The sequence below is a fragment of the Dendrobates tinctorius genome, unplaced genomic scaffold (assembly GCF_039654945.1).
Source record: "Dendrobates tinctorius isolate UK_male_01 unplaced genomic scaffold, ASM3965494v1 ptg000027l, whole genome shotgun sequence".
Classification (NCBI taxonomy): domain Eukaryota; kingdom Metazoa; phylum Chordata; class Amphibia; order Anura; family Dendrobatidae; genus Dendrobates; species Dendrobates tinctorius.
This window is the reverse complement of record NW_027361695.1, coordinates 1,793,222-1,819,249: the sequence shown is the minus strand read 5'-3', so window position 1 is coordinate 1,819,249 and position 26,028 is coordinate 1,793,222. Positions and strand designations below refer to the sequence as shown.

General features: G+C 46.4%; 1 protein-coding gene across 2 annotated transcripts in view; it reads right to left on the bottom strand.

Annotated features, from left to right (window-relative positions):
* The window catches only part of CAMK1 (calcium/calmodulin dependent protein kinase I), a 114,322-nt gene that overhangs the window by 55,888 nt on the left and 32,406 nt on the right, over window positions 1-26,028 (bottom strand). For both annotated transcript variants that reach the window (XM_073569658.1, XM_073569659.1), the window contains exon 2: window positions 22,857-22,993. In XM_073569658.1, the coding sequence (XP_073425759.1) occupies window positions 22,857-22,993 (137 nt within the window). The remainder of the gene's footprint in view (window positions 1-22,856; window positions 22,994-26,028) is intronic.

Sequence of the window (26,028 nt, the reverse complement as noted above, 5' to 3'; positions counted from 1 at the left end):
AGGATTCTGCCTTCATTCTCGGATAATTCTCCCTCCCCAGTCTGATCCATGATCTTAATTAACGCAATAATCCAGTGTAAGAGCCTTAGACCGCCTCAGAGCTGTAAAACAGGAATTACTTTCACCGTCAACGAGCCCCAGACGCTGACAGGTTGGAAACACGGCGCCATGATTATCCAAAATACCGGTTGTTCCATGGAAAATTAAGACTGATTGCGGAACAAAGCCCAAAACTGAGGCTTAAAGGGAGATTTTCACACAAAATTTAAAATGGATAATATATTAGTAAACCGCGAGATGGATCAGTAGGAAAAATTTGGCTACTAGGTTATATTCGCTTTAAGAGATATAGGCATTTTTTCTGTTTTGCTGTAGCCGCCATTTTGCAACAGGAACCTCGCCCATATCACCTGACATCTTTGACGTAGCTTCTTTATAACTTACGGCAAAGGTTTATTCTTTTGATATGTTCCATTAAAATTATATGACAGTTTATGGATTTACTAGTTCAATCTAGTGGCTGCACTTCCTGTTTCTACTTTAGCAAAATGGCCGACGACAGAAAACAGAAGAGAGCTAATATCTCTGTAAGTAAATGCAGCCCAACCACAAAACTTTGGCACACGCTCTAACTTCTAGTTTACTTGTATATAGCCACTTTTATATGTCTTGGGTGAAAATCCCCTTTAAGGGTAAAAATGCTAAAAATTACACTCATACAGGAAAAAGCATTGTCTGGCATATTCAGAATCTTTAATAAAAACTGATTTGACTTAATATTTTTAGACATTTTTACCTGTTGTTGTTTTAACCAGTCTTATTGCCCTGTGGTATGCGCACACGACATAAGATCCATCAACAGCAGATTAACCTGCTTGGTGATGGTTTCCAGGTACAGAAAAGTTATGTCTATCCTGCAAAGAGTATAAATTAACAATGTAATGAAGTTCTATGACAGACGCCATATTTGAGAGCGTTAAAGGGGTATTGCCCCTATAAAACCATAGGCTCTACCATCACTTTATAATCGTTGGACGGTCTGAGAATGAAAGGGAATGGTTTAGCGCCGTCTCCCCTTTCCTTTTTCGTACATGGTGTCACTTGGACTATAACCCCATTCATGTCCCTCAACTGGAAGGGAAATTAGTCCGCAGCGCCGCATCAGGGCAGCCTCACAAATATCGGACCCTTTGGAGAAAAAAAAAACAAAAACAAAAAACAGCAGTGAAATAATAAAGACACAAACTTCTCACCATCAAATAAAAGCATCAGGAGAAGAAGAAATCCCATTATACATTAATAAGCATTTTCAATCATAATAACCGTGACACCGGCCCGTAAAAATGTAATTATGTGCAGTGTCCAAAACTAATTCAATAGGAGAGGACATTACGTTCTATTCCTGGCACATAAAACATACCGCCATCTCTCACCGGGTGCAATGCTGGGAAAAAAACCGCCATCGCACAGGGTTTGTGTGCCTGTGCTTCGGAAAAGCTGAGTAATCCTAGTACAACGCGGTTATAGAACTAATTACAACTGCGGCATCAATAAAGGGGGTGCTAAGGTAGTCGTCGTCCCCAATATAGCCCAAACAACCCCTACACCTTATAAGAGGGATTAAAACGGCTTGGTGGTCCCAATACGCATTTGTGCTATGGACATGAAATTCTCACAAGATGTTGGTAACAACCCATCCAATCCACACAGGCAAAGAAATCAAGCCTTGCACTGAACACGCTTACTGAAATTTTATATTTAGAATAGAAGCCTTTGTTGGTGATTAAGCTTTAAGTATGGAGAAACTAGTTGCAGGCATTGCTCAGGTGCGATTTTTTTTCCTAATTCTTACACGCACTCTTCACATCCTGAAGCTTCCATGGTCTTCTATGATCCCTGAGCTTTAGTTCATTCTATAAATTTTCTATTGGATTCAGGTCCGGTGACCTGCTTGGCCATTCGAGCTTTATTTTCTTTATCTGAAACCAATTGAGAGTTTTCTTGGCTGTGTGCTTTGGATCATTGTCTTGTTGAAGTGTCCGCCCTCATCATCGCAGATGGCAGCAGATTTATATCAAGAATGTCTCGGTACATTTGTCCATTCATTCATTCATTCTTCAATCATATGAGGTTTGCCAGTGCCATATGCAAAAAAACAGCCCCACACCATAATGTACCCACTTGCAGACTTCACTGTTGGTATGGTGTTTTTGGGGTGATATGCTGTGCTTTTTGGCCTCCAAACATGGTATGTATTATGGAATCCCAGGTGTTCAATTTTGGTTTAATTTGACCAGACTATATTCTCACAGTATTTCACACGCTTGTCTAAATGTTGTTGAGGAAACTTGGACATGCTTTTTGTCTAGAAATTGAGTCTTGCGTGGTGAGCGTGCATACAGGCCATAGAGGTTGCATGGTGAGCGTGCATACAGGCCATAGAGGTTGAGTGCATTATTTATAGTATTCTTTGAAACAACTGTACCTGCTACTTTCAGGTCTTTCTGTAGCTCTCCACAGATGGTCCCTGGCTGTTGGACATCTCTGCTGATAATTATTTTCACTCCTCAGTCTGAAATCTTAAGGAGAGAATCTGGTCATGGACAGTTTAAGGTGAAATTATACCATATTTTTCGGATTACAAGACGCACTTTTCCCCAAAAATTTTTGGGGAAAATGAGTGCGTCTTATAATGCGGATATACCTTACCGGCCGCAGAGAAGCAGGGTCCCAGGGGGTTGCTGCTGGAGCAGGAAAGAGTGGAGCGTTGCTGCAGGCTGGGATGAGGGGGTGTTTGGATGTGCGGCACGCTGCTGTGGGTGTCTGGTGCTGCAGGGGCTCTGTCGACATTTTTTGAAAGGCCAGAGCCCCCGCAGTTCCATGGTTTCCTATGCGGTGGACTCCAGAAAAATGGCTGCCGGGGGAGGGTGCGCATGTGCAGATGGAGATCTCGGCAACAAAATCTCAGGAGATGAGAGCTCAGTGCTGAGACTTGTTCAATACATCATAATATACACAGGGGGGGCTGTGGGACCATCACACTATATACAGGGGGGGGCTGTGGGACCATCACACTATATACAGGGAAGGCTGTGGGACCATCATACTATATACAGGGAAGGCTGTGGGACCATCATACTATATACAGGGGGGGCTGTGGGACCATCACACTATATACAGGAGGGGCTGTGGGACCATCACACTATATACAGGGGGGGCTGTGGGACCATCACACTATATACAGGGGGGGCTGTGGGACCATCACACTATATACAGGGAAGGCTGTGGGACCATCACACTATATACAGGGAAGGCTGTGGGACCATCATACTATATACAGGGAAGGCTGTGGGACCATCATACTATATACAGGGAAGGCTGTGGGACCATCATACTATATACAACTATATACAGGGAAGGCTGTGGGACCATCATACTATATACAGGGAAGGCTGTGGGACCATCATACTATATACAGGGAAGGCTGTGGGACCATCATACTATATACAGGGAAGGCTGTGGGACCATCATACTATACACAGGGGAGGCTGTGGGACCATCATACTATACACAGGGGGGGCTGTGGGACCATCATACTATACACAGGGGGGGCTGTGGGACCATCATACTATATACAGGGGGGGCTGTGGGACCATCATACTATATACAGGGAAGGCTGTGGGACCATCATACTATACACAGGGGAGGCTGTGGGACCATCATACTATACACAGGGGAGGCTGTGGGACCACCATACTATACACAGGGAAGGCTGTGGGACCATCACACTATATACAGGGAAGGCTGTGGGACCATCACACTATATACAGGGGGGGCTGTGGGACCATCATACTATATACAGGGAAGGCTGTGGGACCACCATACTATATACAGGGAAGGCTGTGGGACCATCACACTATATACAGGGAAGGCTGTGGGACCATCACACTATATACAGGGAAGGCTGTGGGACCATCACACTATATACAGGGGGGGCTGTGGGACCACCATACTATATACAGGGGGGGCTGTGGGACCACCATACTATATACAGGGGGGGCTGTGGGACCATCACACTACAAACAGGGAAGGCTGTGGGACCATCACACTATATACAGGGGGGGCTGTGGGACCATCACACTATATACAGGGAAGGCTGTGCGACCATCACACTATATACAGGGAAGGCTGTGGGACCATCACACTATATACAGGGGGGCTGTGGGACCATCATACTATATACAGGGAAGGCTGTGGGACCACCATACTACATACAGGGAAGGCTGTGGGACCATGACACTATATACAGGGAAGGCTGTAGGACCATCACACTATATACAGGGGGGGCTGTGGGACCATCATACTATATACAGGGAAGGCTGTGGGACCACCATACTACATACAGGGAAGGCTGTGGGACCATGACACTATATACAGGGGGGGCTGTGGGACCATCACACTATATACAGGGGGGCTGTGGGACCATCATACTATATACAGGGAAGGCTGTGGGACCACCATACTACATACAGGGAAGGCTGTGGGACCATGACACTATATACAGGGAAGGCTGTGGGACCATCACACTATATACAGGGGGGGCTGTGGGACCATCATACTATATACAGGGAAGGCTGTGGGACCACCATACTACATACAGGGGGGGCTGTGGGACCATGACACTATATACAGGGGGGGCTGTGGGACCATGACACTATATACAGGGGGGGCTGTGGGACCATGACACTATATACAGGGGGGGCTGTGGGACCATGACACTATATACAGGGGGGGCTGTGGGACCATGACACTATATACAGGGGGGGCTGTGGGACCATCACACTATATACAGGGGGGGCTGTGGGACCATCACACTATATACAGGGGGGGCTGTGGGACCATCACACTATATACAGGGGGGGCTGTCGGACCATCACACTATATACAGGGGGGGCTGTGGGACCATCACACTATATACAGGGGGGGCTGTGGGACCATCACACTATATACAGGGGTGGCTGTGGGACCATCACACTATATACAGGGGGGGCTGTGGGACCATCATACTAAACACAGGGAAGGCTGTGGGACCATCATACTATATACAGGGGGGGGCTGTGGGACCATCATACTATATACAGGGAAGGCTGTGGGACCATCATACTATATACAGGGAAGGCTGCGGAACCATCATACTATATACAGGGAAGGCTGCGGAACCATCATACTATATACAGGGAAGGCTGCGGGACCATCATACTATATACAGGGAAGGCTGCGGGACCATCATACTATATACAGGGAAGGCTGCGGGACCATCATACTATATACAGGGAAGGCTGTGGGACCATCATACTATATACAGGGAAGGCTGTGGGACCATCATACTATATACAGGGAAGGCTGTGGGACCACGATACTATATACAGGGGGGGGCTGTGGGACCACGAAACTATATACAGGGGGGGGCTGTGGGACCATCATACTATATACAGGGGGGGGGGGCTGTGGGACCATGATACTATATACAGGGAAGGCTGTGGGACCACGATACTATATACAGGGAAGGCTGTGGGACCATCATACTATATACGGGGAAGGCTGTGGGACCATCATACTATATACGGGGAAGGCTGTGGGACCATCATACTATATACGGGGAAGGCTGTGGGACCATCATACTATATACGGGGAAGGCTGTGGGACCATCATACTATATACGGGGAAGGCTGTGGGACCATCATACTATATACAGGGAAGGCTGTGGGACCATCATACTATATACGGGGAAGGCTGTGGGACCATCATACTATATACGGGGAAGGCTGTGGGACCATCATACTATATACGGGGAAGGCTGTGGGACCATCATACTATATACAGGGGGGCTGTGGGACCATCATAATATATGTAGGAAAACTGTGTAAAACTTCTTGTGTGTAAATAACATTGTATATAAGGAGCTGTGGGGGAACTCCAAGAACATCATTTGTTTTAATGCTGCTGCACTGATTGGCAAGGTGAGAAAATTGGCTACTGTTGCCAGAACCCCTAAAGTTGACTCAATTTTGAAGAGACGTGCTGGAAAAGGGGCAATTATTGATCAAGCCACACGATGGGGCAGTACTTACTTAATGATTCAGCGCTTGGTTGAACTGAAAACCTTTCTTGTAGACATGGCTAACCCTCAACTGACGCTAAATGAAAGTCAGTGGAATCAGGTGACTGAGCTGGAAAAATTGATAGAGCACCCATTTACAGTGACTAAAAAATTACAAGCAGAGGACTTAACTCCAGGTATTTTCTTAAAGGAGTGGAAGAACCTGATGTTTCGCCTGTCCCAAAGAGGAGGGTTAATTGCAAGTGGCATTGCTACATCAATGAAACGGAGAGAGGAGCTACTATTACAAAATAACATTCTTTTGGCAGCTGTTTATGTAGACCCAATGCATCGGATTCTTCTAGATGATCAACAGCTAAGTAAAGGAAAAGAAGCTCTGTTTGAAATAGCGGTAAGGATGAAAGGGTTGCAGAACAGTCAGGAGGAACAAGAAGAATTTGGTCGTCCTGCCACATCTTCACCCTCATCATCAACTGATGAAGAGTTTAATTTAAAAAAATATTTGGATCACAAGGACCGTGCAAAGCGTTCCCGCATAGAAGAAGAGTCATCCCCATCAAGGAACACAGCCAGTACATTTCAGCAGAATTTTTCATGTGCACTAAAAGAAATTGAGAAATTTGACCGTTCATCAAAAATAACAGTGCAACAAGCGATTCCTCTGTATCCTGACATTGTCAGAGATGTTGCCCGAGTGGTTACTGCTTTGCCACCAACACAAGTTAGTGTAGAGAGGTTGTTCTCTGCTCTCAAAATAATTAGATCAGATTTGAGGGCATCCATGAAGGAGGATCTGACAGAGGCAATACTTTTTCTGAGGACAAATTTATAGATTTCTTCTTATTAACTGCATAAAAGTGTTTATTGCATATTTACTTACAGTTTAGAAAAGTTTATAAAAGTTATTTGCTATATTCTAATTGTATTCTAATAAATGTAGTTTTTGCTCTAAGTGGTCTGATTACTTATATGATGGGGAGAAACTGAATAAGCACGATGTTTAATATTTTACAACAGTAAATTTGTTGTTATGAATTGGCCATTTATGAAGGAGTCGGAGCCTGATAAAATCCAGGAGTCGGAGTCGGAACTGTGGCTTACCGACTCCACAGCCCTGTTTATAATACCTTGTGTGTCCCCTCTTTAACCTATACAGGGCCTTATTACTTTCTATGTAGCACAGTGGGGGCAATAATACTCTGTCAGATACAATTTTTATTTTTTTGGGGGGGAGGGGGTAATCATAGTGTAATAACACAATATTTCAAGTTTTGGGGGTCACTGTTCTACACCACAGGTGAACACGAAATGGGGAGTTTTTGTAGGTTTGGAATAAAAGGGAACTGTGCGATTTCAAGTAAAATCTGCAGAGGAGTTGCAGCTGGAAGAAAACATGAATATAGAATAGTGCCATGATGCTAGTTTCACACTAGCGTTTATTCGACGCAGCGCACGGCGCCGCTAAGCCCCCCCCCCCCGCCAGCCCCCTGCCTGCCCCATCCGGTCATCGCCGCCTACTATCGCACATGGACGCTTGCGATCTGCGCACCCTATCTTTAGCATAGGGTGCGGTAGTAGGATTTTGGCGTGCGCTGCGCACTTTTGAAGGTGCGCCCGTGCGCGCCGAATGCAGCATGTTACATTTCGGGGCGCACGGCGCACCTTCAAAAGTGCGCAGCGCACGCCAAAATCCTACTACCGCACCCTATGCTAAAGATAGGGTGCGCAGATCGCAAGCGTCCATGTGCGATAGTAGGCGGCGATGACCGGATGGGGCAGGCAGGGAGCGGGGCTTAGCGGCGCCGTGCGCTGCGTCGAATAAACGCTAGTGTGAAACTAGCCGGATGTCGAAACGCGTTGGTAAACACTGTGGTTAAAAAAAAAAAAAAAAGAAGGAAGAAGGATGGCAGGATCAGACTACACAGATGTTATTTGTAGTCTGTTACCATAGAAAAAGTATAAAAGTTGTAACATGATCTCACTTTGCATTTCACAATAAAAAAGGGGAGAAAAAAAAAAAAAAAAAATGGGATTCTAAAATAATTTTAAGGGCAGACAATTTCTTTGCAGATTGGTCTGGTATCAGCTAATGATCCCACGGTCTCCGGCCAGTGAAGCTGGAATGGAATATTATGCAAGAAAGCGGATAAACATTTACTTAAGAATGTAAAATGTTTACTGCGTCCGCTCTGTATTCACAACAAACCGATCAGGAGCCGAAATACAACATTCTGGAGTCTCTCACATTCCTACCAGCTGACAGCACAGAGGGTCCACATCTGGAAACTGGGGGGTCTGCAGGAGACCAGGGGGTCACCAGGGCTGGAAACACAAACCAAAATCCACAGCTTGTCCCCAAGAGACATCTCATTATGTATACAGTGCAGGCAGAGAGGAAATGAGGACAGCTGCGCCAGAAACAAAAAATGCAGGAATACTTGTGAGTGCAGCTCTGGAGTATAATACAGGATGTAACTCAGGATCAGTAATGAAATGTATGTACACAGTGACTGCACCAGCAGGATAGTGAGTGCAGCTCTGGGGTATAATACAGGATGTAACTCAGGATCAGTAATGTAATGTATGTACACAGTGATTGCACCAGCAGAATAGTGAGTGCAGCTCTGGAGTATAATACAGGATGTAACTCAGGATCAGTAATGAAATGTATGTACACAGTGACTGCACCAGCAGGATAGTGAGTGCAGCTCTGGGGTATAATACAGGATGTAACTCAGGATCAGTAATGTAATGTATGTACACAGTGATTGCACCAGCAGAATAGTGAGTGCAGCTCTGGGGTATAATACAGTATGTAACTCAGGATCAGTAATGTAATGTATGTACACAGTGACTGCAGCAGCAGAATAGTGAGTGCAGCTCTGGAGTATAATACAGGATGTAACTCAGGATCAGTAATGTAATGTATGTACACAGTGACTGCATCAGCAGAATAGTGAGAGCAGCTCTGGGGTATAATACAGGATGTAACTCAGGATCAGTAATGTAATGTATGTACACAGTGATTGCACCAGCAGAATAGTGAGTGCAGCCCTGGGGTATAATACAGGATGTAACTCAGGATCAGTAATGTATGTACACAGTGACTGCACCAGCAGAATAGTGAGTGCAGCTCTGGAGGATAATACAGGATGTAACTCCGGATCAGTAGTGTAATGTATGTACACAGTGACTGCACCAGCAGAATAGTGAGTGCAGCTCTGGAGTATAATACAGGATGTAACTCAGGATCAGTAATGTAATGTATGTACACAGTGACACAGCACCAGCAGAATAGTGAGTGCAGCTCTGGAGTATAATACAAGATATATAGACACTCACAGTAAATAACCTTCTGCAAACATTACAATACTTAGAGGTGAACGTATCCTTCAAGAGAAATTAGCAGAATTCCTAGAAACTCTTGCAAGCGGCTTCATGTTTCTTTTTATCAAAAGTTTCCACAGAAAAGGAAGTGATATGAGCAGGTAAAGCAGTTTTTCTGTCACATAATCTCTCTCCCAGCTGGTAGATTTCTCACCTGAATGCAAGAAGAGTCACACATGCAAATACCTGCAGGAAGCCGCCGGGATCACTACATGCAAACACATCATTTCTGAGAACAGGAAAACATTTAAAAAAAAAAAAAAAAAGGAACCAACCCTAAATTACACACCAAGGCTTTTCCTAGGAAAAAGAATAAAAAAAAAAAATCATTTTGTGACATTGTTCTATAAAGGGTCTGATTCTTATGGGGGGGGGGGGGTAATAATAATGAAAAAAGATGGCTGTTACCTTTTAAAAAGTGAACCACCACAACAGAGACATCTACTACCATCACCACCAGTGATGTGGAGACCCTGCTGGGCCAACTGGAGAGGGAGGGGTCCTGCTGTGACTGATGGGGAGGTAAGAGGTTGGGTGGGATTAATCGTGAAGTGGGGGGCATGCTGTGACTACTGGGAGAGCGATAAGCTCTGCTTTAACTATTGGGGCAATAAGAGGTTGGTTGTTACTAATCGTGAAGTGGGGGCCATGCTGTGACTACTGGGAGAGCGATAAGCTCTGCTTTAACTATTGGGGCAATAAGAGGTTGGTTGTGACTAATCATGAAGTGGGGGCCATGCTGTGACTACTGGGAGAGCGATAAGCTCTGCTGTGACTATTGAGGCAATAAGAGGTTGGTTGTTACTAATCGTGAAGTGGGGGCCATGCTGTGACTACTGGGAAGAGATAAGCTCTGCTGTGACTATTGGGGCAATAAGAGGTTGGTTGTGACTAATCATGAAGTGGGGGCCATGCTGTGACTACTGGGAAGAGATAAGCTCTGCTGTGACTATTGGGGCAATAAGAGGTTGGTTGTGACTAATCATGAAGTGGGGGCCATGCTGTGACTACTGGGAGAGCGATAAGCTCTGCTTTAACTATTGGGGCAATAAGAGGTTGGTTGTGACTAATCGTGAAGTGGGGGCCATGCTGTGACTACTGGGAGAGCGATAAGCTCTGCTGTGACTATTGAGGCAATAAGAGGTTGGTTGTTACTAATCGTGAAGTGGGGGCCATGCTGTGACTACTGGGAAGAGATAAGCTCTGCTGTGACTATTGGGGCAATAAGAGGTTGGTTGTGACTAATCATGAAGTGGGGGCCATGCTGTGACTACTGGGAGAGCGATAAGCTCTGCTGTGACTATTGGGGCAATAAGAGGTTGGTTGTGACTAATCGTGAAGTGGGGGCCATGCTGTGACTACTGGGGAAGAGACCAAGGTCTTCTGGGCCTAGTAGTGGAACGTGAGGTCTTCTGAGACACCTCGGATAGTGGCGGACAGTCCGTACCACTGAGGGGCAGAATATTTAGACAGAGCCATTTAAACTTTGCCCCTACGTGTCATGGCTGGCTCCTAACTATAAGGGTTTGCTGTAAATCAGACCGATACAAGAGCCCACATTGGAAATAAATAGTAAAAATAAATAAAAAAAATAAAAAAAAAACCCCTCCGGAATAAAAGAAAAAAATGGTGATAAAGCGGGCAGTGTTATTTTTCCTGTCTACGGCCGGCGAGGAGAACAGTCCATGGTAGTAAATAACTTCAGATGACAATGACATTGGATAGAAGGCAGACACTGGAAAATTGTAGATAAAAGTGACTTTGTTCTGGGTCCCCAGGGGGCTACCAGTCTGTGGTCAACAAGAGTCCAGGGTTGGGCAGAGGAGGGGCTTCCGCTGTATCTGTGGCCTCATATCAGGGACACAAAGTTGTAGGGGCCTCTGTATCACCCCCGTCTGGGCTCTCAGAAGGCAGGAGAGCCATATAGTAGCAAGGAGCATAAAGACAAAGCAATCTGACAAATATTCCCTTTCTGGAAAACATTCTGCCGTTTTGCGTTTACAGCTCCTGTGCAAAACAATGTGTCTCCATGGTTACCGACTACATACAAACCCTATGTAGTCTCACTTTATTGTCCTCTATTTTTCTACTCCTCAGCACTCATCTTGCCAGAGTCAGCGACTGCACCATCAGACAACAGAAGGCTGTTTGTAATCTGTAACCATGGAAACCCAATGTGTGCTTAGGAGCTGTATACACAAAAAAAAAAAAAAAGTTGCAAAAAGTATATAAAATATTCTCCAGAAAAATTGTACCACCAGAGATTTAAGGGGTCAAACACACAGAAAAAAAAAAAAGGCTGAAAGAAAATGTATATATTTGAAGGGGTATACATTTTGAAAAAAATGTAGCACCTGGACCCATGTAAAGCAAGCGAAATGGCGCTGGTTCCTTCTCATCCGGTTAAAGGGGTTTTCCTTTCTTATAAGAACATGCTTGTCTTATTAATATACTTTTATTTACAAAAGCAGCCTTAATCTTAAGACATTAGTGTCAGTCTCGGGATCCGCAGTTCCGCTTCTGGTTTGTGCTCAACATAGGAGAGAGATTTCAGTGTCAGAATGTCATCAATGCCATGTGCGAACGGAGATATCCGGCCAGCCCCCTTCTCTGTTATGGTTAATGTATAGCCAGAGAAGAGGGGTGGCTTACCTACTGAAATGAGCAGCCAGCACCCTTCTCCGCCATGGCTCTGGCATAAACCAAAAGGGGGCTGGCTTAGCTATTTCCACAGTCAGCCAGCCCCCTTCACACACATTTCCTATTGTCAGCATGTGATAAGTATTAAGTGTGCTAAATGTTAAGAGTTCTTTTGGGCTAAAAAGTTCGGATGAAACACGACAACACGTCCACAATCTGCTACAATCATATCAGCCTCCAATAAATCCCTGCCCGGCCTTTCCCAATTCAGGACATCTACCCCTCGCAGGACCCCCTCATATTGTAGCAGCATATCTAACACTCCTTAGGGCCATTTAAATGGTGTCAAGCCTTTTGCAACATTTAATATTTGCAAAACAGTCTGACATCCTCCTGCCGTTTTGTGTACACAGCTCCTCTGCAGACCTGTGCGTCTCTCCTGGTTACACAGACAGGACTGGAATTTATAAAGGATTGTATGAGATTATTATGATTATATGTTAATGGCGCTCATAGTTAGTCAGGAGAAATTAATCTGAGCTGCAATACCAGACACAGGGATGGACAAGGGAGGAGCTGCTTTACATAGAAAGCTGCTCCTTTTTTTTTTTTTTTTAACTTTATTTTTCCTGGTCCTGCTCTGGAGGACTCAATCAGACCATGTATTATTTGACCTGTTTATTTGAATAGGAGATGATGTAATACAACACTTGTCCAGCAGTGGCCACTGTTGGTAAAACGTGGAGCCATCTACACCTCTCTCCAGGCGATCACTGAGGATTTCTCACTCTACATGGGCTGCGATCAACTGGTAGCATGACTTATTACATAATCTGAGACAAAACATGGCACAGACCGGGCAGAGCGAAACTGTAATATGTATGGAACTGCCCTTTAAATATATTTTTTGCTCCCAGATATCCAGGCTGGCGCTGAAGCTGGGACATTGGCTGGTCCCTTTCTATCCTCAGCACATACATTGCTTCTTATCTGAAGCCAGAGGTCTTCACAGCGCTGGGGATAAAATACAGGAAGGAAGCAGATTTCAGGAATAGAAGTAATAGAGCGAGAGGTCAAGTTGTGAGACAGAGACAGAAAGAGAGAGACGCTCAGGGGAATTTAAAGAAACATTGGCTGCTAAAGCCCCAGATCCAATGTCAGAACTTTCCGCCAGCGAGAAGCGGATAAGAAGAAACAGCCGTTTATAGAAGCGCTGGATATATACGGAAACATGGAGAATTCTCTACTGACCGCTGCAGGATTCTGGCGAGGGTCATTAGCTGCAATACCAGACACCACCTATATGCAAGAGTGGCGCTCTTTCAGGATTGTTTTTTTTTTTTTTTTGTTTGTTTTTTTTAACTAATCCCATAACATATCCCCTTTAAGGAAAGTAAACGGTATCAGAATATCTCACCAGATAAATACTGTATAGGTTTTATATTCTATATAGGAAAATAGGTATTAGACCTACCGGTAATGATGTTTCCAGGAGTCCATCCTGACAGCACCATGGAGGACGTCCTCCTCCTCCTTACAGGGACAGGAAGCACACGAGAGGTTAAAAGGTCACGTCCCACCCCCTTTCCCTCAGTGATTTAACAAGTACCGCAAGGTGGATGATGCTAGTAACAGTTTAATGAAACAATCATATAACAGCATATGACATATCAAAATATAACATAGTATAACATAACAGGGAGGGAAGTACCCGTGCTGTCAGGATGGACTCCTGGAAACATCATTACCGGAAGGTCTAATACCTATTTTCCAGGACGTCCACCTGACAGCACCATGGAGAGTACCAAAGCACCTCCTCAGGGTGGGATTACCGCCTGGAGAACTTTCCTCCCGAATGCGGTCTGTTGACCAGATAACACATCAAGCTTGTAGTGCTTGCAGAATGTATTCAGATTGGCCCAGGTTGCTGCTCTACAGATTTGGTCAACCGAGGCCCCCGCCCGTTCCGCCCATGAGGCCGATACCGCCCTCATAGAGTGGGCTTTTATGGACCCTGGCAGGCTAACGCCTTCAGCTTGGTAGGCGTCAGAGATTACTGAGGTAATCCAGCGCGCGATGGACGCCTTAGAGGCCTTCTTCCCCTTATTTCTACCCCCAAAAAGGATGAACAAGTTTGGGTCAATGCGCCAGCTATTGGTGGCTTCTAGATAGTCTAGCACTGCGCGCCTCACATCCAGCGAGTGAAGACGCTGTTCCTTTTTATTACGGGGATTGTCGCAGAACGATGGTAACACTACCTCTTGGTTTAGATTCTTTGAGGATGCTACCTTCGGGGTAAATGCGATTATACTATCCTCTCTTATCTGTAGATATGGGTCCTTAGTGGACAGGGCCTGGATCTCCCCTATTCTTTTGGCCGTGGTAATGGCTACTAGGAAGGCCGTTTTACGGGTGAGGGCAGAGATGGTTATTTTCTCCCCTAGAGCATAGTGGTCAGTACAGAGGGACCTGAGTACCAGGCCCAGATCCCACGGCGGGGTGAGCTGCCTAATCGTGGGGTGCAGGCACTGCGTGGCTTTTATAAATCTTATTACCCAGGGATGAGCAGCTAGCTGGTAATCGAAGAAGGCGCTTAAGGCTGAAATCTGGACCTTTAGCGTACTAGGCTTAAGGCCCTTATCAAAACCTGCCTGCAAAAAACTTAGTATGCTAGGGAGGTCAGGGGTGCCTGCCACGAGATCGGACCTGCCACCCTCCAGACAGAATCTTTTCCATATCTTCCTATAGATTGCGGATGTCACCGGTTTCCTACTGGCCAGTAGGGTGGATATGACCTGGTCCGACAATCCCTTTGTCTTCAGGATGTCCCTCTCAGGATCCAAGCCGATAGATGAAGTCTTGCTGGGTTTGGATGGTAGATCGGTCCCTGGTGGAGGATGTCCTTCCACAGGGGTAGCTCGACTGGATTTCCTACTGCCATGGCTCCTAGAAGGGGAAACCAGCTTCTCTTCGGCCAGTATGGAGCGATCAACATCACTCGTGCGTGGTCCTCGCGTATTTTCCTGAGCACTGCCGGTATAAGGGCCAGTGGCGGGAATGCGTAGGAGAGGGATTCTCTCCAAGTTTGACTCAGGGCATCCACGCCTTCTGGGTGGTCCGTCGGATTCAGGGAATAGAATCTGGGGACCTTCGAATTCTTTCGGCTTGCAAAAAGATCTATACTGGGGGTCCCCCATCGCTGACAGAGATGGTTGAAGATTTTTTCGTTCAGTTCCCATTCTGTCGGGCGGATCCGTTGTCTGCTCAAGTATTCTGCTACTTCGTTCTGGGAACCCTCTAGGTGTACTGCGGTCACCGATCGGACTGTTCTTTCTGCCCAAGCGAAAATTTTTCCTGCTAGGTCCTGTAGTGGTTGATGTCTGGGCCCTCCCTGGTGCTTCAGGAATGCCACTGTCGTCATATTGTCGGATAGTATACGGACATGACGATTCTCTAGTATCGACTGGTTCCGCCGCAGCGCTTCCCAGACCACGTAGAGTTCTCTGAAATTGGAGGATCTGGTCTTGATGTCTACTGGCCATCTCCCCTGGAAGATTTTCCCTTCTATGTGGGCTCCCCAACCCCACACACTGGCGTCCGTGGTGACTACCACGTATGGAGAGGCTGTCCAAAATACGCCCACCTGAAGGTTTCTGGGCTCTGTCCACCACCGAAGGGACTCTCTTACTCGTTCTGGCAGCCTTAAGGGTCTGTCTAGCGACGCCTGACTTCTGTCCCACCTCACAAGGATCTCTTTCTGCAGTGATCTTGAATGGAATTGGGCCCATCGGACAGACTGGATGCAGGCCGTCATGAGGCCCAGGACCTCCATTGCCTCTCTTATGGAGCACTGACGTCTCAACAGGTCTCTGGTTCTGGTCTGAATAGTCCTCTGCTTCTGCTCGGGTAGCCAAGATATTCTGTCGGTTGAGTCTAGGAGGACTCCGAGAAATATTTTCCTGGTTTCTGGCCTGAGGTTCGACTTCTCCCAATTGATCACCCATCCAAGGAACTCCATTACAGCAGTTGCTCGGTTTCTGTCGCGAACGAGCGCTTCCCTGGATCTTGCCACCAGTAGGAAGTCGTCTAGATAGGGTATGATCACAATACCCTGATCTCTCAGGTAGGCCACTACTTCTCCCACCAGCTTTGTAAAGATTCTGGGAGCTGAGGCCAACCCGAATGGAATACACTGGAACTGGAAGTGGCAGGTCCGGGCTGGTAAACTGACTGCAAACCTTAGCAGTCTCTGGGATGAGGGATGGATAGGGACCAGGTAGTAGGCCTTTTTTAGGTCTAGGGTACACATGACGGCATCCCGATCTATCAGAAGGGTTGCGGATCGGACCTATTCCATCCGGAATCTCTTGTACTTGACCCAGGCATTTAGTGGTTTCAGGTTTATGATGGTACGGGCCTCGCCAGACGGTTTTGTGATCGAGAACAGGGACGAATAGTGCCCTTTCCCTCTTTCTGACGGGGGAACTGGTACTATGACCTTTGATTTTACCATGTCCAGTAGATCCGTCCACATTGCGGAGCCCTCCAGGACGACAGTGGGGGTAATATATCTTTCGGGAGGAGGTGAATAGAGCTCTATATTGTAGCCCTCCGCGATGGTTCTGAGGACCCACTGATTGTGGGTGACTCGGGACCAGTTTGTTGCGAAGTGGCGAAGTCTCCCCCCAATACCTATGGCGTCATTGCCTCCTTGATCTAATGGTTGATGTGAATGGAGGACCTCTGTCCCTCCCGGTCTGGCTGAAGGAGCCCTTATAAGAGCCTCTACTGGACCTTGCCCGACCCCTGAACTCGGTCTGTCTCCTAGAGAAGGAGCCTCTCCGAAAGGACTGGGGTCGTCTGGGTTTCTCCTCCGGGAATCCCTTTTTATCGGACACCAGATCTAGAATGTTATCTAGGGCTGGCCCGAATACCCTCAGGCCCGAGAAGGGGATGGCGCACAGCTTAGTTTTTGAAGCATTGTCCCCCGACCAGGATTTGAGCCAGACTGCTCTTCGGGCCGCGTTGGAGAGGGAGCTGTTTCTGGCTGCAAACCTTACCGATTCGGCCGACGTATCTGATAGGAATACCGTGGCCGATTTTATGAGCGGGAGGGATGCTAGGATGTCTGATCTAGGGGTCTTGTTGGTTAGGTGTTTTGTTGGTTAGGTGTTCCTCCAACTGCCCCATCCACAAAAACATAGACCTGGCCACCGAGGTGGCTGCTATGTTGGCCCTAATAAGAGCCGCCGACGTCTCCCATGCTCTTTTTAATAAGACGTCTGCCTTCCTATCCATCGGGTCTCGAAGACCTGATGAGTCCTCGAATGGGATAGCCGTCTTTTTGGTAACCTTAGCGACTGGGACATCTATTTTAGGAATTTCCTCCCATGCCCGGGTTTCCTCAGGATCAAAAGGCAGTCTGCTTCTAAAGTCTCGGGAGAGTGTCAGTCGACGCTCCGCCTCCTTCCACTCCTCCTGGACCATCGTTTTGATGTGTTCACTTACAGGGAACACTACCTGTCTCCGGGCCACCAGTCCTCCGAACATTAAGTCCTGTCTGGACTGTGGTTTAGGGACCTCCTCTATCTGCATAGTATTTCTGACTGCTTGGACCAACTCGTCCGTGTCCTCCAGTCTGAATAGGTATTTCCTGCTCTGATCTTGTCTATCCCCCCGGATCTCGCCCTCTTCTTCCTGATCCGAATCCCGGAATTCGGACTCCTCACTAGGGCTTTCTTCCGATTCTGGGTCCGCTTCCCACCTTGGACGTTTGTGACTCGGCCCAGGGCTGGGGGACTGACGCCGTGCGAGGCTGGTTGTAGAGGCCCGAACTTCCTCCCTTATCAGCGATCTCATTTCGGCTAGGAGGGATGGCTGTTCCTCGCCTATGACCCTTGAGGTACAGGGTCCGCATAGGGTCTTGTTATATGCGTCTGGCAGCTTTACCCTGCATACTGGGCATCGGATCGATTTGGAGGTGGCTTTTGCCGGGTCCTTCGCACCCGAGGGGGATTCTGCCGGGGCTCCCTTCTCCTAATAATACAGAAGGGGCACCTACTCAGATCTGAGTTGGGGTAATGGGTGGGGGAGGGTGGTCTGCGCTATGCGCACTTACCCCTCCGCCTGCTGGAGCAATCCCTTCCATCTTGGTGCGGTCCGCAGGGCACTATGGACCTCCAAAGCGTGCTCCCTGGATCTTCAGAAGCGCGCGCTATGGACCCCGGAAGCGAGCGCTGTGTGGCTCCAGTAGCGAGCGCTATGTGGCTTCAGTAGCGCGCGCTGGCATTCAAAGGCCGGCGTCTGACATCACCGGATGTGACGCACGGCCTCTCGCACTAGGCCGCCTCCTCCACTTCCTGCTCTGCGCGCGACTATGGCGGCCTGCTGGAGTCGTCGCCTCCCGGCGCCCCGCTCGGTGCTCCTCCGGCCTGCCGCCGTGGGGAGCCAACCCCCATCCATCTGCGGCGGACTGCCACTCCGGTCTCCTCGCCTGCTATGGCGGATTGCGGAGGCCACATTCCTGCCTCCCAGCGCCGGCTGCGCCAGTCATCCGTTGGTGCCCGCCCAGCCAGCCGCCTGCGGGGAGCCGACCATCACCTGCCGTGGCGGTGAGTTTTTGGAGCCGAGAGCCTCCCATAGGGAGGAACGGCTCCCTCCAGGAGCATCTTCCTGCTCCTGGCCTTTGGGGCAGAGGGACTCCCCACTGGAGAGTTTCGGCCCCGGGACCTCTTGACAGGGGAAGGCTTGGACTAGCCGTACGATCCCCTGAGCCCCTCCGGTAAGCTTCTCGTGTGTCCCTCCGTGCAGGGACAGGAAAAACACTGAGGGAGAGGGGGTGGGACGTGACCTTTTAACCTCCCGTGTGCTTTTCCTGTCCCTGTAAGGAGGAGGAGGACGTCCTCCATGGTGCTGTCAGGTGGACGTCCTGGAAATATTTGATAATACGTAAATCACATAGAACATGATAGGTGAATAAATAAATAAACAAACAGGGTACTACGAAAGAAAAAAAAAAGCCAGTCATTCAAGTATCAATCATTAAAGTCAATCCCTTTGAAGATCCTGGATCACACAGAAATCCCCCCAGGAACAAGCTAGCATGAAACGCGCATCGGGGCTCCGTGCTGCACCCACAGGTCATGTATTTACCTCCCTAAGGTCCCCTCCTTCTTGCACTATCTGCCATCATTGATGGGAAACACTTAAATTTAAAAGTTACTTATGAACTATTTGAAAGATTTTTTTTTTTTTTTTTTTAAGTTTACCCCCAATACATTTGGCGGCGGTGTAAATATAGGCGAAGAGATAAAACGCGCCTCCTGCGGCCGAGGTTACAGAGGACAGCGCACGGTTTACACACATCACAGAGGCAGATCAGACGGGAAGCGGCGGCCGCAGATTACACAGCGTTTGTGTCTCAGATAACAGGAGTTCACAGGTTCTTTGCAGCAATAAGCGGATGAAGCTCTTAAGATCCTCTCACCCTGATATTAGAGGCTCTGAATTATGAGGTTTTCCATGTGGTATAAAAAAAAACACGTACATACAATCCAGTGATTTCCTTATGAATGGAAAAACACAGCAGGCAGGCAACGGGCAAAGACCCCATATCTAAAATTGACAAGGCAATTCATATAGGGTGTGTAGACTTTTACAACTTACTACTCTGATCAAAAATGAACCAAGAAGTTAGTCTTTTTTTTGTGCACAAAGTTCAAAGAATAAATTAGTAGTGATGAGCAAATGTCCTGGGATAAGGTGTTATCTGAGCATGCTCAGGTGCTAACCGAGGGTCTTCGGCGTGCTTGGAAAATATGTTAAGAGTCCCCGTGGCTGCATGTCTCTTGGCTGTCCGACAGCCGAAATACATGCAGGGATTACCTAACAAACAGACAATCCTAAGCAAGTGTTGTGACTGTCAAATAGTCAAGAGAAATGCAGCCGCGGGGACTCGAACATATTTTTCAAGCGCGCCGAAGAAAGACACACTGTTAGCACCAGAGCATGCTCAGATAACACCTTATCCCAGCACGTTCGCTCAGCACTAATAATGATGTCTCCATTGACTTAACATTAAGCCAATCAAGTTGTGGTGTAAAGCCAGACAAAAGTGAATAACTGCATTTCCAGACTGTGGAGTCTAAGTTTTTGCTGTTTATTATACTGCATACGACTGGTAATTCCCCACCTCTGTGTGTGCGCGCGCTTTTTTTTTTTTTTTTTTAATTCTTAAAGGGGAAAATATGGAAAAAAAAAATGCCAAAAAAGGCAATTAACAAAAAAACAAAACAAAAATAGTACTGCTAGTTTTATTGGCAGCAAATGTTTGTTTTTTATAAAAGAAACAAAAAAAAAAAAAAGGAAATTACATTTTTTTTTTTTTTTCAAAATTGCTATCGCTTACTTAGGCAAGCACACCGGGATCACTGAGACCTTCGGCATCATCGTGTCCAACTCCCGGCTCAATGCAGGATTCACCAAATCATCCCATACAGATGTCTGTCCAGCCTCTGTTTGAAGACTTCCATTGAGCACCAATGTCAACAAGTTTATCCAATATCTAATCTGTATCTTCTCCCTTTCACTTTTATTCCGTTGTTTTTCATGTTTCCTTGTGCAAAAGAGAATAATGATGATCCTTCTACAATGTGACAGCCCTTCAGATATTTGTAGACAGCTATTAAGTCTCCTCTCAGTCTTTTTTCACAAGCTAAACATTCCCAAATCCTGTAACTGTTCCTCGTAGGATGTACTTTGCAGTCAGCTCACCATTCTGGTCGCTCTTCTCTGAACTTGCTCCAGTTTGTTGATGTCTTTTTTAAAATGTGGTGCCCAAAACTGGACACAATATCCAGATGAGGTCTGACCAAAGAGGAGTAGAGGGCAATAATTACTTCACGTGATCTAGACTCTGATTCTCTTAATACATCCTATAACCGCATTTGCCTTTTTTTGCTGCTGCATCACCCTGTTGACTCCTGTGCAGTCTGTGATCTATTAGTATACCCAAGTCTTTTTCACACATGATGTTGCTTAGTTCTATTCCTCCTATTCTATAAATGTAAAACCTTGCATTTCTCCCTGTTAAATACCATTCTATTAGTCGCTGCCCATTGTTCAAGCTTATCTATATCCTTCTGAATCCTTTGCCTTTTCTAGTGTTAGCTATCCCTCCTAGCTTTGAATCGTCTGCAAATTTGGTTAGTTTACCTTCAGATCCCTTATCTAGATCATTTTTATAAAATGTTGAACACTGGGGCCAGGACAGAGCCTTGTGGTCCCCACTTGAAACACTCTTCCAATTGGATGTGCAGCCATTTATCATCACTCTGAGTAAGATCACTGAGCCAGGTATGAATCCACCTAACCGCAGCCTTGTCAATCCCATACTTGGTCATTTTTTTTTCAGTAAGGATAGTATGACATATGAGCATCAGTTACTGTCCGCATCACAACTGCACGCGCGTGCTCAAAAAACACAATTTTTAATGCACCTGTTTAATTAATCAGCTCGTCATCTGTAACATTCAAGCATCTCGCACAAAGTCCTTTATAGTAAGATCATCAATTGGACGCCATCTAACCATTTACATTATAATCCTCAGCTTTACGCCACATTCACACGTTCAGTATTTCACATCAGTATTTGTAAGCCAAAACCAAGAGTGGGTGAAAAATGCAGAAGTGGTGACGGGTTTCTATTATACTTTTCCTCTGATTGCTTCACTCCTGGTTTTGACTTACAAATACTGAATGTATGAACGTGGACTTCTATGCAGGCACTTACAGATGGCTAAACACCATAAGCGCTCTAATCATTATTAGAAGTCATGAACTCTGCTATTAAAATATCAATTCTTTCCCCCTCCCATTTCTTGACATGTTTCGCCGGTAGAATCAGCTTCATCAGGGGTAATGCAGCAACTGAAGGACATTTGCCCCATTTCCCCTGAAGAAGCTGGTTCTACCAGCGAAATATGTCAGTTCATCCAAGACAGGTCTTTTTTTCCCATAATCCATCACTCTAGTCTGGCGATGAGACTTGTGACTGACATCACGTTGTCACATAGTAGGCTGGACAAACGTCATGACGTGCATTTTCACCCTCCATGGAACGACGTCCGGAGGCCAGCTACCAGCCTCAGCGTCTGAATGGAGCGACGAGTCAAACAAAATAAGACCGATGCATCAGAGCTGCAGCAGATACAGCACAATAGTTGAGGAAAGGTTAATTATAGAAGGTTTTTGGCTTTTTTATCCCCCCCCGTCACAGCACTTTTAATTGGGACCGAATTCGCTCATCTCAATCATTTCAGGTAACCGTTCATTGACAAAAAGCAGAGATCTGACAACGGTAAGGATTTTCAATATTGACAAGATATCAAACTGCGGCGAACATGTAAAAAAAAAAAATAAATAAAATTATAACAACGATGAAAATAAAAAAAATAATTTAACTATAATAAATCATTAGATTATATTTTAATTTATTATATTTTCATTATATAATGGCAATAAACAAAAAAAATAATGCTAATAATCATTATTATACTTTCATAATAAATATAATATAATAATAATTTTCACGTAGATGCCCTTCCAACCAGCAATGAGTGAGCTAAAAAAGTGAGAGTTCCCTTTAAAACACAGATCTGTAAAATATAAATCTGGATAACGATTGTGTCCAATCCCCAGAGATACTCACGTTCCCAACACGTCCCGGAATTCATAGATATCCCGTATGTCTTCTGCTCTCTTTTTCCAACTTGGCCCATCCTCTCCCAAGGGCATCCTGAAAGGTATTCCTGAACCACTTAGTGCCGAGAGAAATTTCCACCAAGTCTAAAGAGGGAAAAAAAAAAAACCGAAACATCCATGAAAAGAACGGAACGTTAGATAAGCAAATAGCGGAAGGAGAAAAGGTTATGAAATAAATAAACCATCGCCCAATAACTCCTGCCCGAGCCCAGCCATCGGCTGTAATGAAGGTTTTTGCTTAATACAAAAAGACATGTATGCAAAAAAAATAAATAAATAATAATCTGATCACAAAAGGTAAACTGGACAACCGGAATGGGGGCTCCCAGCGCACGGCACCACCTCCCAAACATCCAAGCTAGTTCTGGCAGCACTATGGGGGCCCATCTTGGCCCATGACAATGATTTGCCAACTAGGCTGCAAAATTTGTACTAAATGAGAAATCAATTATTTCAATTAATTACTCATAGCCGATTAAATAAAAGTCACACGTTCTAGAAGATGGCGGAACATTACAGACACCCTGACACCTCTGTAACACAAACACTTTATCTTTAGTATATCCGAAGGCTGCAAACAGACAGACGCTGCATTAACAGTTGGGTACTGATCAGAAAAAAAATATAAAAATGTAAGCCCGACCATGACGAAAACCCCAAAAATTAGAATTGTTACGGATACATCCCATCCATTCAAGCACAAAAAATAAATATAACTAGCTGAAGAGCCCGGCACTGCCCGGGCATAGTAACTAACTACGGTTAGTTATAGCAAATTATAACGATTATTATATATATATACACACACACACACACACACACACACACACACACACGTAGCCCCGCCCACTCCGCATAGCCACATTCACTATAATATCCCACATCATCCCGTCAGCCAGAAACACCAGACTACTACCACTAATATCCCACATCATCCCGTCAGCCAGAGCCACCGGACTACTCCCCCTAATATCCCACATCATCCCGTCAGCCAGAGCCACCGGACTACTCCCCCTAATATCCCACATCATCCCGTCAGCCAGAGCCACCAGACTACTCCCCCTAATATCCCACATCATCCCGTCAGCCAGAGCCACCGGACTACTCCCCCTAATATCCCACATCATCCCGTCAGCCAGAGCCACCGGACTACTCCCCCTAATATCCCACATCATCCCGTCAGCCAGAGCCACCGAACTACTACCCCTAATATCCCACATCATCCCGTCAGCCAGAGCCACCAGACTACTCCCCCTAATATCCCACATCATCCCGTCAGCCAGAGCCACCGGACTACTCCCCCTAATATCCCACATCATCCCGTCAGCCAGAGCCACCGGACTACTCCCCCTAATATCCCACATCATCCCGTCAGCCAGAGCCACCGGACTACTACCCCTAATATCCCACATCATCCCGTCAGCCAGAGCCACCGGACTACTACCCCTAATATCCCACATCATCCCGTCAGCCAGAGCCACCGGACTACTACCCCTAATATCCCACATCATCCCGTCAGCCAGAGCCACCGGACTACTCCCCCTAATATCCCACATCATCCCGTCAGCCAGAGCCACCGGACTACTCCCCCTAATATCCCACATCATCCCGTCAGCCAGAGCCACCGGACTACTACCCCTAATATCCCACATCATCCCATCAGCCAGAGCCACCAGACTACTACCCCTAATATCCCACATCATCCCGTCAGCCAGAGCCACCGGACTACTACCCCTAATATCCCTCATCATCCCGTCAGCCAGAGCCACCGGACTACTACCCCTAATATCCCACATCATCCCGTCAGCCAGAGCCACCGGACTACTACCCCTAATATCCCACATCATCCCTTCAGCCAGAGCCACCGGACTACTACCCCTAATATCCCACATCATCCCATCAGCCAGAGCCACCGGACTACTACCCCTAATATCCCACATCATCCCGTCAGCCAGAGCCACCGGACTACTACCCCTAATATCCCACATCATCCCGTCAGCCAGAGCCACCGGACTACTACCCCTAATATCCCACATCATCCCGTCAGCCAGAGCCACCGGACTACTACCCCTAATATCCCACATCATCCCATCAGCCTGGAGTCAGAACCAGAGCGCTGAGTGGAACAGTCCTAACTTCCATACCGGGGATCCCTTTAAGAGATGTCTGGGGTCAAAACCAAAGCACTGGATGGATTTGCCATGACTTCCTTACCAATGATCCCTTGAAGAGGGAAGATGTGCCTATAGGATGGAGGGATGTGTGATGGGGATATGGGCGGGGGGGCGGGGATTCATTTCTGTCCTGTGCTCTCTGCTCCTTTCTGGGGGGCAGACGATGGCTGGAGCTTATGTTCCCGGGGATGCTAGATTTCTCCCACCATGTCAGTGTCTGCTGAGGTGTTGTCATGCAGTCAGAGAAAACTGTTGGTCATAGCAACCAATCACAGCTCAGCTTCTTTTAAACAGCTCTGGTGAAATGAAAGATGCTTCGTGATTGGTTGATGATACACATTCAATTTTATATATAGAGATATATTTTATTTTTCCTAATATAAAGGAGACCGTCACTTGTCATAAATATGCAACTTATTTTACCTGGTGTAACGACAATGTTTTTCTTTTGTTCCTGCTCCTCTCCATTCCTGAGATATGGCCCCTTCTTTCCTGTAGGTTACTATTTTTTTTTTCTGCTAATTGGGTGAGATCTTGAATGGTTCTCTGTGGGTGTCGCCTTGAAGACCACACCCACTTGTCTAAAATGACCATAGGGAAGAGGAGGCCATATCTCAGGGACAGAGAGGTGCAGGAACTAAAGTATCATCGGATTCAGGAGAACAGCGGCATTTACACCAGGCAAAAATAATAATAATTACATATGCAAGGGTAGTGACAGGACCGATTTATAATAATTTTTCAACTTTAATCACTATTCCAAGTTAAAGAACACCATTCTTTATCTTTATAATAATTAGGTTTTCAGTTTCTTATACTGAGCTTCAAAAACATCTCCATAAAACCAGTTTCATAAGTAAATTTTGTCTGCCTGCAATCGCCACTAGAGGGAGCTCACTGCAAACTGTCTAGTGGCGGCTGCAGATAGACAGATATTTATCATTC